General features: G+C 50.9%; 2 protein-coding genes across 3 annotated transcripts; one reads left to right on the forward strand and one right to left on the reverse strand.

Moving 5' to 3' along the window:
- The first annotated feature begins 944 nt into the window (after window positions 1-944).
- LOC106731530 (olfactory receptor 52P1-like) lies at window positions 945-11,061 on the forward strand. Of its 2 annotated transcripts, XM_075919706.2 has the most exons (4): window positions 945-1,048; window positions 3,930-4,033; window positions 4,363-4,509; window positions 7,354-11,061. In XM_075919706.2, the coding sequence occupies exon 4, from the start codon at window positions 7,398-7,400 to the stop codon at window positions 8,358-8,360; it is 963 nt and encodes a 320-aa protein (XP_075775821.2). In that variant the 5' UTR covers window positions 945-1,048; window positions 3,930-4,033; window positions 4,363-4,509; window positions 7,354-7,397; the 3' UTR covers window positions 8,361-11,061. The 2 variants fall into 2 exon arrangements, with proteins under 2 accessions (XP_075775821.2, XP_089631958.1); XM_089775832.1 differs by lacking the exons at window positions 945-1,048; window positions 3,930-4,033 and having other exon boundaries at window positions 4,064-4,509.
- A 2,378-nt stretch (window positions 11,062-13,439) lies between these two features.
- LOC149526039 (uncharacterized) lies at window positions 13,440-17,855 on the reverse strand. Its single transcript, XM_089775833.1, has 2 exons — window positions 15,229-17,855; window positions 13,440-14,214 (listed from the first exon to the last, which is right to left on the reverse strand). The coding sequence occupies exons 1-2, from the start codon at window positions 15,752-15,754 to the stop codon at window positions 13,787-13,789; spliced, it is 954 nt and encodes a 317-aa protein (XP_089631959.1). The 5' UTR covers window positions 15,755-17,855; the 3' UTR covers window positions 13,440-13,786.
- Window positions 17,856-18,279: the final 424 nt, after the last annotated feature.

The following is an 18,279-nucleotide window of genomic DNA, read 5'->3' on the forward strand; positions in this document are numbered from 1 at the left end:
TTTTTCGGTGCAAGAAACCCCTGCGGAACATCCACAAATGCCTTTTTGTGCAAGAGCTGTAGCGCAAAAAGGGGTTAATCCTCATGGGAGAGGAATAACGCTACCAGCAAAAGCCCTCTGTTCTGTCCATTTACTGTATTTTTTTTGCGCAAAAACACGCTTGAGGTGTGAACGATCCGCCAGTTTTGGGGCAAAAACCTTGTAGTCTAGACATAGCCTCCATGACTATTCCTTTGTAACATGTGGGTTGCCGTGCGAGATGAACTCCAGGCATTTTGGCCCTGGAAGTTGTGAAGCAGTCGCACAATGTGCGAAGTCCTGTTACCAGTGCTGAGGTGGGAAAACACAACCCGTTTCCTCATCCATCTCTGAACGATCAACACGGTATTGGAATTTGATGCTTCCCCTATGCAGAGAGAGTATCTGCCAGATATATACCCACATGGGACTTCCCAAAATGACACTGGCAAGCACTTGGGATCCCAGAGTCCCAGGAAAAGAAAGTCTGCTGTGTCCTTCCATTTACATCATGTCAGGATCATATCCTTTGGCTGCCACAGTCATGATCTGGTAGTGAATTACAAAGACAAATTCCATGGATATTACAGCAGCTTGGATGGTATGCAGGGTTATGATGCTACCATTAATTGAAAATGGAATTTGTTGCTGTGTCTGTTGGCAGCATTCCCACATGCAGCACAGAAGGCAGTACATTATGCACAGAAAATTAAAGCAATGTCACTTGCTACACTGAACAGTCGGCAAGACTCAACTGGCCCTGACAACCAAATCCCCTGGTATCAGTAAATCATTTCTTCACTCCCAGTAGAGGTTCTCAGAGTCTATTTTTTGCTCTTAATGTGCACAGACATGGGGGAATTGTCTGGGAATCTTAACCAGAGAGCCCGCAGGGACCACAGAGGGGAAATTATAAAGTTCGATGCCCAGCATGTTGCGTGCCACTTCTCCAAGATACATTGCTGATTTTCAGGGCTCTGCCTTCCCTTTGCAGGAAGGAGATTTCCTCTCTCTGATGAGCAGGATTGTGGTGAGTTACATGTTTCTGCATTAACATCTAGGCTGTGTCTACATAGCATCCCTTTTCCGGAAAAGGGATGCTAATGTAGACTTCGGAATTGCAAATTCCACAGGGGAATTAAATATCCCCCGCGGCATTTGCATTTACATGGCTGCCGCTTTTTTCCGGCTTGGGGATAAGCCGGAGAAAAGCGCCAGTCTAGACGTGATTCTCCGGAAAATAAGCCCTTTTCCGGAGGATCTCTTATTCCTATTTGCAAGTAGGAATAAGAGATCCTCTGGAAAAGGGCTTATTTTCCAGAGAATCGCGTCTAGACTGGCGCTTTTCTCCGGCTTATCCCCAAGCCGGAAAAAAGCGGCAGCCATGTAAATGCAAATGCCGCGGGGGATATTTAAATCCCCCGCGGAATTTGCAATTCCAAAGTCTACATTAGCATCCCTTTTCCGGAAAGGGGTGCCAATGTAGACACAGCCCTAGGGTTCAAGCCATGAACGATCTGGGCAGGAATTCACCAGAACGGTGACTTGAACTGTTTAGTATTGTCCAAAAGGTCCAGGGATTTGCCTGGTAAAACTGGAATGACAAACGTATTGGAAATAGCTTAGATAATGATTTGTTCTTAAGATCAGTTTTTTTTCTCTCTCTCTGTGTCCTTCTCTCTGTCTCAGTAGCTTCTCCGCTGTTGGGGTTATGCAATTTCAGTTCAGCAACTTCTCTTCCCTCTTAAGTAGTGCAGTCCAAGCTCCTACCCTGGGTATCGGTGTTACAGGCAGGCTCAGAACAAGAATGGGTTACACACTGGTTGAGTTCTGCTCTCACGTTCTGCCTTCACTGAGTCACTCCTGATTGACATTGGCGTTCCTGAGTGAAATCAGGGCTACAATTTCACCCTATACCCAAAGGTAGGGATTTAAATGAATGCCCTGATTAGACCAGCCTTGAGCTTGCAGAGATGACACCTGGAGCTGACCCCTGGCCTCTAAGGAGGGGTGAACACCTTTAGACCAAAGAAGGACAGACAGGACAGTTACCGAGATGTCAAAATCACAGACTTAGAAATTTAGATCAACTAGAACAATTCTTTTGCGGGGCAGTGCGCTGTCCTCTCTGAGCCACCAGCATCTCTGCTTCTGGAGAGCATGAGAAAGCAAAAGCAGTAAAAATGAAATCATGTTTCTGGCTTGGAGAAAACCAGGCAGTGTTGGAAATATCATAGGGGATGTACCAGGAAAGGAGAGAGAGAGAGAGAGAGAGAGAGAGAGTGTAGATAGTTTTGGGGGGAAGAGAAGGGCAAGACAGTAGGCCTTTTAGGCTATGTCTACACTAGAGGCTTCTTGCGCAAGAAGCTTTTTGCGGAAGAGATCGTCCACAAAAACTTCTTGCACAAGAGCGTGTCCACACTGCAAAATCACATCGAAAAAAGTGATACGCTTTTGCGCAAGAGAGCGTCTAGACTGCATGGACGCTCTCTCGAAAGGAAACTCTGATTGCTATTTACAGAATGGCCACCAGGGCACCTGTCCTTTTTCTCAATTGCCTCTTTTTGTAAAAAGAAACCCCTCTTGCTCTTGTGCCAAAAGGAGTTCTTCCTCGTAGGGGGAGGAATACCTACACCGCAAAAACCCCTCTGTTCTTTTGTTTTACTTGCACAAAAATGCGAGTGAGGTGTGGATGCACCGCACATGTTTGCGGAAAAACTCTGAAGTGTAGACCTAGTCTCAGGGTCCAGATCCTAATGGTATGGAGTCCTGGAACATGGTGAAGTAGGGACTAGACCTCCTGCCTAATGCACAGACCAAAGAGGCATAACAAGGCCTCCTGAGGCAAGATATGGGGTAGAGTGCTCATATGGATGGAGGCAGTACAGTGGGGGCAGGGAGTGGCATGCATAGGGAGAGAGGAGCAGTACTGCTGACATTACATTTTCTTTGTGAGTGTTGCTCCAAAGCCGATGCTGGGACCTATCCTGGCCCTGAGTGGGTTTGTGCTGGGCTTAGGGTCTCTTTTGCCTGGCACGGTGCACAGCTGCAGCCTGTGTGTCACTGCCTTTACGCAGCTTTGTTTCCAACTGTTGTCGTGTGGGGTATCTTCAGGCCTGTCACCGGTGGGAAGAACCACTGCTCTTTGCTCCTCAGTTGGTTCCATTTCCCATCATCCCCTGAAAGCCTGTTCTCACTCTCCTTCCCCATCCCAGGCTGCCCATGTCTCCTTCATGCTCCCCAGTCACCTCTCACGCTGCCAACGTATCTTCCTCTGCATAGGTGAGGTGCCTGCTGTCACACCTGCTCCCTCGGCTGGAGGGAACCAGGAACTCTGTCTCACGGTGTCAGCCGATTGTCAGGGCAGTACGTGTGTGTGTGTGTGTGTGTGTGATTGTCAGGGCAGTACGTGTGTGTGTGTGTGTGTGTGTGTGTGTGTGAGAGAGAGAGAGAGAGAGAGAGAGAGAGATACACCCAAGTCTTCAACTGCTAGGACAGGGTCCCTTTGCAGCAGGCAGCCTGGAAAGGCCGACGGGTGCCCCAAGGGTCTGTCCCATGGAGGCGACAGGACCCAAACACCCAGCTCTGCCTGTGTCTGCCCCTATGACCGGCTCAAGTGCTTTTAATTGTGTTTGGTTCTGTTACAGCAACAGGAGGAGTCAGGTTAAGGCTTAAACAGTTACAGGTTTATTAAAAAGGCTTATAAAGCATGTGGTTACAATGGCTATTGTTCTACTTCTTAACTGCTAGCAAATACAGATCTTAAAACGGTTACAAGGAAAGGGAAATTAGGAAAATAGCCGTACCAAGTGACACCTTAATCTTTAAAGAGCTCTATTCTATGCATGCACTAAAACAAAAGGACACATCCAGGTACAATTTTTACCCCCTTCTGCATCTCTCGATTCCAGCGTGTCAGGCCAGGACCAGTCACTCAATTCCCCGGGAAAGACGAATACGAGGCTGGGCATCCCCATGTGGACCTCAGGAGGCAATTACCTAACCCGACCAGCAGGTAGATGGTAGATTGACGCTCAGAGTGAGTGTGCTGCTGGGCCCATCTTTATACCCATAGGGGTCACGTATTCTCTCTCTTTTCTGTGGTGCCAAATTGTGCTGGGTCACCTTTGTGATGCCAGCTCTTACAAGGGAGTTGTGAACTTAATTTTCACTTGGAAGAGAGATAACTAAATTGGGAGTACTGGGCCTTCTTTTCTCAGCAAGCGATTCCTCTCCCAGGGACGGCTGTGTGATTGTATCAACATAGATGCCAGCCAAGGGCAGTTCTCGCAGCCTCTAGGTCAGCTTATTGGCTTGATCACCCTCTCGTATCTATGTTTACAGTTATCCAGGGTAAGATGAGCCAGCATATCCAGGCCTCTGTCAAGACTGTGCTGATTTTATTGCTCTCTGTGTCCTGTGTGCTCCGGGCACCTCAGAGAAGCAAGCAAGATGGATGTGATGGGGGGGCCTCTGTCCGGCTACACACGGGTAAGAAATTTCACACACGTAGTAGCAAATGCCAGGGCACTGGTGCTGCTGCTCTTCTTGGTGCACCCATAGACACTGTGTGCAGCTTCAGGAACAACTCGCAAAGTTAGAAGTGTGCTCATTGTACAATGAGAGTGTGTAATTTTCGGACATGTGACGGCTGTAGCCTTGAAATAAAAGTAAATGTTGTAATGTAGTGTCATGATTATGAGGGTTAGCCAGTAGCCTGGGGATTAAGGAGTTAACTGCACCTAGCCAGGTGGAGTGACCAGTAGAAATGTAGGTGGGACTTTCAAACTGGGACAAAGAAATTTTGGGTTTTGTTTTTTTTTTGGTCTCTCTGGGTGTGTTCTCTGCAGCTAGAGAGGGAAGATCTTACCCACAAGATCACGCTGGGCCAATCCTTTACAATCTAAACTCTAAAGAAATATTAATGCAAGAAAGAAAATGTTGAGAGTAAGATTGTTAATGAGAACACTTGTCATACATCAATCACCGAGTGCTTGATGCAGGTGGTTAGCAAAGATAGTACAACTTCTAGCTTAGCAGTCTTTGGGTACGTCTAGACTACCGGGTTTTGTCGACAGAAGTTTTGTCGACAGTATCTGTCGACAAAGAGCATCCAGACACATTGAGTTCTGTCGACAAAGCAAGCTGCTTTGTCGACAGAACCCTGTAGTCTAGACGCAACCCTACAGGCAATAACACCTTCTGTCGACAGAACTCTGTCGACAGAAGGTGTTATGCCTTGTAAAATGAGGTTTACCAGCGTCGACAAAACTGCTGAGTTCTGTCGACGTTATGTCGACAGAACTCAGCAGTAGTATAGACGCTGGTATAGTTTTGTCGACAAAAGTCCACTTTTGTCGACAAAACTCAGTAGTCTAGACACACCCTTTAGTGTCAGCCCCAGAGGGCCCTTTGATGTTTCTTGCGTCTTCCAACTGGAGCTGGTCACAGGCAAGCAGTCCATTTTCATTGCTTCCTGAGGTGTCCGGCTGCTTAGCTTTCCCCAGCGCAACTTGGCCCTCCAGTTCTGCTCGCCTCGTCCCTGCTGCTATCTCTGCCAGTTTCACCTCCTGTTGTATACGCCTGGCCTCGGCCTCTCCTTGTGCACACCTGTCCTCCAGCTGTAGGAAAAACTCCAGCTCCTTGTCAGTTAGAGACCCGCTGGTCTTTATGGCATAATCGCACACTGAAGGCGCAGGTGGTGGGGAGGGAGAGCGACAGCCGGCTGCTCCTGCCTCCTCAAGATTACTTCCCCCAGGGCTCACAGAGGTATGCTCTTGGTTCCCCTCTCTGGGGTTGGAATCTTTCCCGGTACTTAACATCATGCCTAGCTCTGAGGCTGTTTCTGCCTCAGGGTGGTGCTTAGGAAGGACTGGTTTCTCTAGGGTTACCTTGCCCGATCCCAAGAGCATGTACTGGGTGCCTTCCCTGCCCTATTCTAGCCTAGCTATCCAGTTGTCACGAAATCTATAAAAAACCAAACTGGTTGGGATGGTCTGTGTCTGGCTTAAGCTTAACCTTCTGTCTGCCCCTCTGAAGCAGCCCAGAAAACAAAAGAAAAAAGCAAGAGAAAAGAACTGCAAAGCTTTCAACTCAAAGAAAAACCTGTGTCCTTTTAAAAATCCTGGGTTCTCAAAATAATCCCACCGCTGTACCACCATGACATGGCTTCTTCCCCACTCTCGCATGAGAAATGCAGAAGTGGGGGCCAGCAAGTGTACCCCAAAGCCTTATCTACCAGGCTTTGGTATAAAACTTCCCCCAAAATCTAGATCTTGGGAATAAAACTTCCGCTGCCACCACCCAAAGATTAATAACGAGATTAGGGAAAAGATCATTTGGGAAATCTCACCCCTATTATAAAAATCAGGACACACAAGTAACCAATGCCAGGTTAATAAAAAGAATAGAGAAAACTTTTATTATTACAACAATATTCCTGTTGCAAGAATAAGGATCAGATGGAAACGTAACAAAATATACTCATGGAGGAATTACACCGTGGGCCAAAACTTAGTTAAAAAGAAAAGCCAAAACATCTTTTAAGCAGTGCCAGATCTCAGATCCCATACCCAACCCTTAAAACAACAAAGCCTAACGAAACTACCTAAACTTTACCCTACTTACAGAAAATGAAGAATGGTGTCTTGGAGAGAAAAAGACATGATTGTCCCTCTCTGTAGCTGCAGAGAAAACACCCAGAGAGACAAAAAAAAAAAAACCAAATTCCTTTGTCCCAGTTTGAAAGTCCCACCTACATGCCTACTGGTCACTCCACCTGGCTAGGTGTAGTTAACTCCTTAATCCCCAGGCTGCTGGCTAACCCTCATAATCATGACATAGTGTCACACCACTGACTGTTCATAGAATCCTAGGGTGGAAGAGACGTCAGGAGGTCACCGAGTCCAACGCCCTGCCCAAAGCAGGACCAATCCCAACTAAATCAACCCAGCCAGGGCTTGGTCAAGCTGGGACATAAAAACCTCTAGGGATGGAGCTTTCACCACTTCCCTACGGAACCTATCCCAGTGCTGCACCACCCTCCTAGGGGAATAGTTTTTCCTAATGTCCATCTTAAACCTCCCCCACCTTGGTTACCTTCCTATGCAGACTTCTCTAGACTTGGCCAGGACCTAAATAATCTTAGGCCAGCTCCGAATGTTGCCACCTCACTGCTCATGCCCTTTCTAGATTGTGAATAATTGTAAAGTATATACCATTTATATAATTATAAAATGTAATTATAATACTATTTAGAATTATAATAGTGATTATAAAATGTGTAACACCCCCCCAACACACACACACTCACTCACTCTGCTTCTCTCTTCACAGGCACCGTAAGCATTTCTGAACACGATTGACACATCCATCACCTCATGGCAGCTTCCAACAAAACCTCTACTGGTCCTTCAATGTTCATCCTAACGGGCATCCCTGGCCTGGAAACTGCCCATGCCTGGATTTCCATCCCTTTTGCTACCTTCTACGTTATCAGCCTGTTGGGAAATTTCACAGTTCTCTTTGTTGTGACAAAAGAGCAGACCCTGCACAAGCCGATGTACCTGCTGCTCTGCATGCTGGCGCTCACGGATATCACCATCTCTACCGCCGTTGTGCCAAAGGCCCTGGATATATTCTGGTTGAATTTGAAAGGCATTACTATGGCTGGCTGCCTCACTCAAACATTCTTCCTTCACACGGTTTCTATGATTCATTCAGCCGTCCTCTTGATCATGGCCTTCGATCGCTACATGGCCATATGTAAACCTCTGAGATACACCGCTATCCTCACCAACACACGAATAGCCAAACTCGGGCTAGTGGGTTTGATAAGAGCTATTCTCTTCGTTCTGCCTACGCCCCTACTCCTGAGCCGGCTGCCATTCTGTGACAACTACATTATTCCCCACACATTCTGCGAGCACATAGCAATAGCAAAGATCTCCTGTGGGGACACCACAATGTACAGAACATATAGCTTGGTAATACCATTTATGGTCATTGGGATAGACGTGACACTTATTGTCCTGTCTTATGGTCTGATTATCAGGGCTGTCCTCAGAATCTCCTCCAAGGAGTCTCACCAGAAAGCCCTCAGCACCTGCACAGCCCACATCTGGGTGATGTTGACATCTTATGCGTCCAGTCTCTTCTCCAACCTTACACACCGGTATGGTCAGGGTATTGCTCCCCACGTTCACATCATCCTGGCCAACCTCTATGTTCTCCTTCCCCCCATGCTCAACCCGATCATTTACGGGGTCAAAACCAAAGAGCTTCGTGACAAAACGGGCCAATACATCTACCGAATGTGCTCTCCTGGGGCCAATGACTTTTAACCTATGAGACAGGTTGGGGTATCTCCTCATTAATGAAGGACGCTATTTCCCAGTCTGGCTGAGATCAGCATTGTGGAAGTTCACAGTCCAGGAAGGTCCTCACATCTCCTGTCTTATCACTCCATCACCAAGCACAGCTTTCTGTCACGGCGTTCCCTCACTTGACTACTCCTGATCTATTTCAGTGTCACCTGTCAGACCCCAAGCCCCACACATCTTGCCCCTCCTGCTTTCCTTGACTTCCAGACCATCAGAAAACACTACAGCATTCTGACCCAAGGTGATTTTCTATTAGACCCTGTGTGAAGAATGTTCTCTCTCTGTTCGACAAACTCAAGCTATCCTTTCAGAAAGGGAAAGGCAAACAAAGAAGGTAGAATGCTAAAGTTCTTTATTACAACTATAGTGATCCAGTGAACTAAATGTACCTGATTTATCTACACCCAATCCTTCAGGAATCCTGGATGATAAACCATAGACTTCCTTTGAAAAGTGCTAATACAGACATGTTAATGAAGGAATAAAGGGCATTCCACTAGAGACTGTTCATGACATTTATGAAACTCAAGTATCAGAGGGGTAGCCGTGTTAGTCTGAATCTGCAAAAGCGGCGAGAAGTCCTGTGGCACCTTATAGACTAACCGAAGTGTTGGAGCATAAGCTTTCATGGGCAAAGATCCACTTCGTCAGATGCACGTGGTGGAAATTTCCAGAGGCAGGTATAAATATGCAGGCCAGAATCAGACTGGGGATGACGAGGTGGATCCAATCAGGAAGGATGAGGCCCACTTCTAGTAGCTGATGGGGAGGTGTGAATTCCAAGAGAGGAGAAGCTGCTTTTGTAGTTAGCGAGCCGTTCACAGTCTTTGTTTAATCCAGAGTTGATTGTGTCAAACTTGAAGATGAACTGTAGCTCAGCAGTTTCTCTTTGAAGTCTGGTCCTGAAGTTTTTTTGCTGCAGGATGGCTACTTTTAGATCTGCAATTGTGTGTCCGGGAAGATTGAAGTGTTCCCCTACAGGTTTTTGTATGTTGCCATTCCTAACATCAGATTTGTGTCCATTGATTCTTTTACGTAGGGACTGTCCAGTTTGGCCGATGTATATAGCAGTGGGGCATTGTTGGCACATGATGGCATATATAACGTTAGTAGATGTGCAGGAGAATGAACCAGTGATGGTATTGGCTGATGTTGCTGGTATATATATGTGGGCAGAGTTGGCATCGAGGTTTGTTGCATGGCTTGGTTCCTGAGTTAGAGTTATTATGGTGTGGTGTACAGTTTCTGGTGAGACTATGCTTCAGGCTGGTGGGTTATCTGTGGGCAAGGACTGGCCTGCCTCCCAAGGAGGGGTTGTAGATCATTTATGAAATTGTTTTTTATTACTGGACTGCTGTGTTCAACTATAACTCCAAAGTGATGTTAAATAGCTACCACTTTGTACAGCTGATTTTGGAGTCATTGCTCAGCTGGAAATTTCAAAAGGCACCCTAATGTTTTCCACTGCTGAAGAGTTCCAAAGTAAGTGTTGAGATTTCACGTTGGCGTGTTTGAAACAGGTGGAAAAAAACCCTATGTTCAGCTACCTTCCAGGTGATAGAATTGCTAGCAATAGTAAATCCTTCTATTGTGCGCAGCCTGTCACTACCTAGATCGGCTGCAATCTCATTTGCACCATTGTTTTATGAAGTCCAATGACAGTTTCAGCAGCACTGGAGAGTCTGGGCTGTGGTTCGCTGGCCCGATACTCACGTCAAGTGAGTGGTGGTTGAAGATCTTGACCACAAGGATCTTGAGTGAACGTGGCTCATTTGCTCTTTTATTGGTGTCACTCATTTTTAATCTTTCAGCTGCCGTGTGGCTAAAACTGCTCATCAGGCGGCAAAAGGAACTTGCAGGCAATGACAAAATCAGTTGTGAAAAGATTGCAGCAATGGAAGAAATAGTTGTACTGCTCATTGATGATGGATGACCAACAGCGATTGTTCATTTTTTTTAATTGTATCCTTTGGTATATATGGTTGTGACTATTTTCTTCCGCTATTTGATCTGAGGAAGTGGGTCTGGCCCACGAAAGCTCATCATCTAATAAACCATCTTGTTAGTCTTTAAAGTGCTACATTGTCCTGTATTTTGTTTCAACAGCGATTGAGACTGCTATAACTAAATAAATACAAAATATGGAAATGGACAACTATCTTTCAATGCTTTTAGTTATAAAAATGAATGATGTTGTTATTGGTTTCACTGCTAAATGCATTTGGGGAGACTTTTGGGCTATTTTTAACACTGATATATCATGTTCTGTTTAAAATATCTGCCAGCCAGCCAGCCAGCCATAAGGACACAATGGCTGATAGTATTGGGGGTTTGAATGTGAACTGGATTTTTTTCATCCCACAGTTTCGTTGCTGATGTGTACGAACTAAAGCTGTATAAAAAAAAGCAAGTCTGTACTTAGTATTGAACAAAAGAGCTACGTCTACACTGGCATAATTTTCCGGAAATGCTTAAAACGGAATACTATTCCGTTTTCAGCTTTTCCGGAAAAGGAGTGTCTACATTGGCCACAGAGTTTCCGTGATAACGATGCGCTTTTCCGGAAAAGCGCGTCTACATTGGCGGCGCGCTTTTCCAGAAAAGCAAAAGCCCGGAACCATTTTGAAGAGGGTAAAGGCCACCAGACCTTTCTGGGGGCGGGGCCGGAGCTCCGTCCAGACGCGTGGTTAAAGGGGTCTCACCGGGCAGCTGTTGGTCTCGTGCTCCCGTGCCTTGGAACCTCTGCCAGGGACTGGCACCCTTAGCAGGCTCGGTGGTTGCCCTGTGAGTTTTGGGGACACCACCCTTTGGCCCCCAACTGCTTTTCCCGGCGTTTTCTTTTGTCTGCCCTGCTCTATCTGCTATGGAGCCGTGGGTGGCCATGTACCTGCTTGGGCCCCTGTTGGACCTGTACAGGTGCCTGGAGCTCGTGCTGCAGGCTGGTGCCCTGCTGTACACGTACCAGGTGGCAGAGATCGCCTTGGACTCCCTCACCAGGGAGGTCCTGGCAACCGCGTGGCATCAGAACCCGACCATAGACCGGTCCATCTGGACTTTGGAGACGAGCACCGACTGGTGGGACCGTGTGGTCCTCGGACAATGGGACGACCACCAGTGGATCCGGAATTTTCGGATGAGGAAGCAGACCTTCATGACGCTGTGCACCTGGCTCACCCCCGCGCTGCAGAGAACCGCCACCCGGCTGCGGGCACCCATCCCCGTGAACAAGAGGGTTGCCATCGCGCTGTGGAAGCTGGCCACACCGGACAGCTACCGCTCGGTGGCACAGCAGTTCGGGGTGGGAAGATCCACCGTTGGAGTGATCGTCATCCAGGTAAGTCCCAGGGGGAGTGGGATGGGTGGAGGGTGCTCCACTCCAGGCCCAGTGACACCCAAGACTCCAGGCTGGGTCACTCAGGGGTTTCGGCCGTCCCTCCCTTGCACAGGTCCGCTGGTGGGGGGGGGGCGTGGGGCGAGGGGGGCCCTGGTGTGTGTGTGTGTGTGTGTGTGTGTGTGTGTGTGTGTGTGGACAGAGGGAATCAAGGGGGGGGGGACCCAAGGGAGCACACACTCACACCTGGCTGTATGTGATGTGTTCCCTTGTGTTTCTCTGCACCCTTCTGCAGGTCGTCCACGCCATCAATGATGTCCTGCAGCCGAGAATCATCCGCCTGCGCGACATCGATGAGACCATGGCCGGCTTCACTGCCCTCGGGTTCCCCAACTACGGGGGAGCCCTGGACGCCACCCACATCGCCATCCGGGCCCCGGAGCATCGAGCAGCCCACTTTATGAACAGAAAGGGGTACTGCTCCATCGTCCTGCAGGCCCTCGTGGATCACCGGGGCTGCTTCCTGGACATCTACGGCAGCTGGTCCAGCCGAGCACACGATGCCCGCATCCTCCGGAACTCAGGACTGTTTCAGAGGTTGGAGGCGGGCACCTACTTCCCCCGGCGGGACTTGACTGTCGGGGATGTGCCGATGCCCATCTGCATCATCGGGGACGTGGCCTACCCCGATGCCCTGGCTCATGCGGCCCTACACGGGGCAGCCGGACCAGAACCGGGCCCGGTTCAACGACCGCCTCAACCAGGCCCGAAACCCAGTGGAGCTGGCGTTTGGACGCTTAAAAGCCCCTTTCCGTTGTTTGCTCACCCGTCTCGACATGGGTGAGCAGAATGCAACGGAGGTCCTGGCCGCGTGCTGCACAATATTGTGGAGCGCAGTGGGGAGGCCTTCCTCCCTGCATGGGTGGCAGCTGAGACACAGACTTTGGACCAGCCCGACACAGCTGCCATCCACCAGGCGCGCCAGGAGGCGGTGCGCATCAGAGAGGCCCTGGTGGACATGTTTGCCCAAGCCCCGTAGCAGGGTCGCTTGGGTCACCCCAGAGTACTCCGTCCCAGCTCCTACCCTTCCCCACCTCCTCCCCTTAGCTCCCCCCCCCATAGTATAGTAAAGCCTCGGGTCACAGCACATCGGCCGTCATCGAGTCTGTTCATCGGGTGCGTCGGGTGTAGTTAGGGTTTTTCTTTTAAGTTAGGCTAGGGTTTAGGCCACCATCGCCGTCCTGAGGAACAGCCAACAGGATTTGGGACTTGTGTGGAAGGCTCACATCAGTGCCATCTTCGATGGATCTCCTGGCTTTTCCTCTCCTGAGGCCTGGAAGGACCAAAGGACTGACATGGCCAGCAACACCGTCATCGTCCGTCGAGGGATCTCCTGGCTGTTCCTCTCCTGAGGCCCGGAAGGACCAAAGGATCGAGGTGGCCATCGTCCGTTGAGGGATCTCCTGGCTGTTCCTCTCCTGAGGCCCGGAACGACCAAAGGATCGAGGTGGCCAGCAACACCACAATCGTCCTCCCTGCGCCTAAACTATGTTTTTGAATCTGTACTGTACTGCATATTTGAACCATTTTTTTTCTGCTTGTTTGTTGCTATGTAAATATAGATTGTGGTTTATATCTTTACTGAAAAGTCTCAGTATTTCTTTATGCGCCGCAAACCAATGACCACTGAAAAAGGTTCCCCCCCCACCCACCCCGGTGATAGAGTCATGAATTTGTTGTCCACAGTTTGTAACCCTCTTAAATTGAAGTGGCTAATTGGCATCTCACATAATTTCTGTACAGTTACTAGAGGAACACAATAACCACACAAGATTCAAATGAAAACAGAACTTTTTATTTACAAAGGAGGGGGGGGGGGCTTTAACTGGGAGAAGGAGGGAGGGGCAGTTACTGGGACGGTTGGCCCCTGCGAGCGCCCCTCTGGGGGCGGACCTGCCCACGCTGGGCAGACCGCGTTGGGGCAGCCTGCACGCTGAGGTGCCCACGAGTAGGAGCACGAGTAGAAGCACGAGAAGGAGCACGGTCAGGGTCAGGGTCAGGAGTCAGGGTCACGAGCAGGAGCAGGAGCACGGTCAGGGTCACGAGCAGGAGCAGAACCAGGAGCAGGGAGAGGAGCAGGAGCTGGGAGAGGAGCAGGGATAGGAGGGGGCATGGGCTGTGCTCCGGGAGGGATGGCGGGGGCATGCGGTCCGGCCATGCCATAGTGGATGGCATGTATCAAATGTGCCGTCAGGGTGCCCATTGTAGCGCGCATCTCGCGGCATTCCTCCAGGAACGCAGCCCATCCCTCCTGCCGCCACTCCTGGTCCCCCTGCACACGCTCCGCAATGGAGGTCTGGATCCCCTCCACCGCGGTGACATGACGCCGAAGCAGCTGGTCCCGGTGTCGGAGCCTGGGCCTCCGGGCTTGGGCAGCTGGGGGTGCCGCTGCTGCTGGAGTCGCGGGTCTGGTGCTGGGTCCCGCTGCAGGGAAGAGAAGAAAGGACGGGTCAGTCAGGCAGGCCATCCACTGTCCCCACACCTCCATGCCCTCCACCCCGGAACCCCAGGTGACCGCACAGTTGTGGCTTGGGCCCGCTCGGTTCCCCTCCTGCTCCCGTGTTGTATGTTGGCAAGAAGGACCACGCCTGGGAGTAGGGTCCTCCCTGCAGTATTGCAAGCACCAGTCTGTATCCTGGCCCTGTGCAGGGCGGGAGGGTGCTTGTGCTGCGTTCACCTGTGGAACTCCCTGCCGGTGGACACTGTAAAAAGCTTAGGGCTAATCAGTGGTGTTTGACAGGGAGCGAGATGCATCCCCATGCAGTGCCTGGCAGCACACCTGTCAGTGGCGGTCTGGGCTCTCAGATCCCCTCGCGTGGGATATCTCCTGGTCAGAACCAGAAGGGTGACTGGGTGGGGGGATGTCCCATCCTTGCAGCAAAACTCAGGGGCCCTTCTGCCTCCCACTATCCCTCCCGCAAGCCTGGTAGCCCAGGGACAGGTGTGGCCGCAGTGGGGACTTCCCTCGGGGAACCTGCCAAGGCACTGGGAGCAGGTGAGCGGCTCGGTGGCAGTCCACGGTCACAGGACTGTGATGCTGCACTTATCCCAGGAGCAGCTGGCGGTGCCTCACAGCCAGGCCTGGGACAGTGTGCCGTTCCCTGTGCTGCACCCCTTGGTGGAGCAGCAGGCTCTGGGCTGAGTCCCTGGGGCCCTGGCCGGTTCCAGCCGGCATCCACCCTTCCCCCTGGTCCGGCCGAATGTGTGTGAGGAGCACGGTCCCAGGCGTGCTCTGCAGCTGCCTGCCACGGCCACCTGCCGCTCGGTCACCAGGCTGCACGTGGGTTGCATGTGCTGCTAACTGCCTCATGCTACGCAGCATGCAGCTCACGTGGCCTGAGTGACATGCTCTCCCCCTCCCCCCTCCGGGCACCTGGCTCTCGCTCCCCCCCGCCCTCCCCCCCCCGCCCTTTGGGAGTGTAACCTTCAAAGACTCACCAGTGGGTTCCTCCCCGGCCACAGAGGAGCTGCTGGAGGGGGCCTGCTGGGTGGCAACGCTGGCCTCCTCTCCCGACGCGCCGCTGCTGTCGTCTCCCTCCTCCGGCTCGGTGGGACGGTTGATCGGGGGGTGCTGGCAGGTGTCTACTGGGACAGGTGGGCCTTGTGGGGCTGGCTCACCAAGAAATGAGTGCATCCTCTCAAAATAGGGGCAGGCATCGGGTCCTGCTCCCCTCCCCTCCGTGGCCCGCACGTACCCCAGCCGCAGCTCCTTGACCTTCGAGCGGACCTGCTCGCAGTTGCGGCTGGGGTGGCCTTGCTGGGCCAGGTTCTGGGCCAGCTGGGTGTACAGCTCTGCGTTCCGGCGGCGGGACTGGAGGTCATGGAGACCCTCCTCCTCCTCCCACAGGTCCAGGAGGGCCTCCAGCTCCCTGGGGGTCCAGGATGGGGCCCTGCATTTCCGGCCTCTGGGGGCTTCCTCCTCTGCCCCGGGTGACGGTGGCTGACGACCACCTCGAGCTGCCATGCCTGCGCTGAGGTGGCTGGGGAGCACAGTTGCCACGTGGCAGAGCTGGGAAGGGAAGTCTCCGGGGGGCTCCTGCCACGTGCGGCCACTAGCGTGCGGGCTCTTTAAGCCCTCGGGTAACGCGGAAGTCTGCGGCTTCTACGGGGTCTCCTGCCGTCCAAACCGCTTTTTTACGTTTCTTCTGCTTTTCCGGAAAAGCTGTCTACACTGGCCCTTTTCCGGAAAAAGGACTTATGCCCGAGCGGGAGCATTGTACGGTTTCCGGAATAGCGGCTGATTTTGTACAGTAGAGCGTCGTTGCTTTTCCGGAAATTCAAGCGGCCAGTGTAGACAGCTCGCGGCTTATTCCGGAAAAGCGGCTGATTTTCCGGAATAAGTGGCCCAGTGTAGACGCACCCTGTCTGCAGTGGTTTGCCACTGTCAGAAGCTCCTCTAAGAGTTTAGTTTCCCAGCCAATGGTTATCTGTTTTAACAGGGTCTGGATAGCTGGATCCAGTCCAGTAATAAAAGCGGCACCCAGCGCTTGCTTGGCAGTGTCAGCTGGGGTTTCAATGCCAGAGTGCCTTTCAAACACTTTAGTAAGCCTTTCTAAATAGGCACCTGGTGATTCATTTTCTTCCTGTTTGCAGGTGCTAATTTTAACCCAATTCGGAAGTTTGGGAAAGACTTGAAGGATACTATCAAGCAGTCCATTTCTAGCTCGGGTGAGAGCCTCTTTATTAGCTGCTAAATCTGGGTCTCCTGAAATAGGTCCAGGTGGCCAGCCTGCCTTCTTTAAAATCTTTTTACGCTTATCATCAGGCAGAATCACCCTCAAAAGCAGATCGAGGTCTTGCCAGTTATGATCATAAGACCGTATTACTAGTGCCAGTTCTGCTTTAAATTTTACCGGGTCCTCTTCTACTGAGGGAAAATCTTTGGCCATGGCGTGTAATTCGGTTTTGGTCCAGGGTTGGTAAACCCGCATACGCCCTCCTTGTGGGTTTGGGACTTCCCGTAAAGGATAAGCGGCGACGGGGCTATTATTCCCCGTCTCAATACGTGCTACTGATCGTTGTCCCTTAGGAGTTGCTGGCTGGAGGAGAATAGTGCTTCCCCCAGAAATCTTATATGTAGTCGGGAACACCCCTGTTCCTTGTTTTTCCTTCTCAGTCACAGCCTGGCTTCCTGAAGCTACTTGGGGCTCGGGAGCTGGAGGTGGGGCTGGGAATGGCGGGGGATTCCATGCGGGGCACAGGACATCATTCATGTCATCCTGTGAATCGGGGTTTGGGAGACAAGGATACAATTGCCCAATAGGTGGTGCACTAGGCTTAGTTATCACTGCTTTTGATTGAGTGCCAGCCTCTTTCAGCAGTTTAATCTGTGTTTGCAGTTTTTCTTGAGTATCTTTAAAGCTTCTTAATTGAGATTCTTTCTGCCTTTTAAAAGTTTCTTCATACCATGGTAGACAGGCAGACCATTGCAGATCGGGAGTTTTCGCTCCACGACCCTCAAGAGCCTCCCTTAAATGTAAAATTTTAGTTACATCAAAAGTCCCTTTCAATGGGAATTGCAATTTTGGGTCATTTTGAGTATACAGATTCCATTTATCTAGAAACTTGCAAGTATTTTTCCCATAGTGGGTATACATAAAGAAAGCCGGACTGTCCTTAGAAGGCACTGGAATTCCTGTAGACTGACCTAACTCCATTTTCTGCGCGCGCTGAATTCTGTAAAACACCGAACCAAAGTCCGCCTGCTTACACCATATTCTGCAAGTCACCGAATCAGAATCCGCCTGCTCGCTCTGCAAGTCACCGAATCAGGATCCGCCTGCTCGCTCTGCGAGTCACCGAATCAGGATCCGCCTGCTCGCTCTGCGAGTCACCGAATCAGGATCCGCCTGCTCGCACTGGTCCCCCCCTTTTGGTTGCGAGGCACTGGACTCAAGGTCCACCTGGCTCACAGGGGTTTCCGGCACCTGCCCCAGCCCGGCAGAACACCACGTCCTGGCGCCTGGAGACAGCCTGGCGGAATGGGGCACTATGGCCTGGGGTTAGCCTCAGAGGTCAGTACTACGCCCACAAATAACAGAGAGAGACAACAAAGCTTCCCCACAGTTCCGTGTGCCGAGAGTGAGTAATGGCACCACACCAGCTTTTAGCGTCCGAACACAGAGGGTCCAGCGCATGGCTGCCTCACTAGAGACACCGGTGTGCCTTTTTGGAACAGTAACACATAAGACAGGCTTAATAGACAAAGACAGACACGGACAGACAAAAATGTTAGCCGCTCCACAAAATTGAATTCCGTAGCTCCCCTTACCCCGATGGCCGGCCGTCACTCCAAATCCCAAGCCCTCAACAGGAGATTTCATAACAGGTATCTCCTTACCTTCTATTGAGCACTCTGAGAGGTTTGGAAGTGGAGTGCCGGTCCGTCCATACGGGCAAGTGGCGCGTTAGGAATCTCGATAGAACCTCCAAATTGTCGAAGCAAACGCCTCACTCAGTTTACGCGGCTGAACAGACAGTTTTATTGGC

The sequence above is a fragment of the Pelodiscus sinensis genome, chromosome 1 (genome assembly GCF_052426305.1).
Source record: "Pelodiscus sinensis isolate ZL-2025 chromosome 1, ASM5242630v1, whole genome shotgun sequence".
NCBI lineage: Eukaryota > Metazoa > Chordata > Testudines > Trionychidae > Pelodiscus > Pelodiscus sinensis.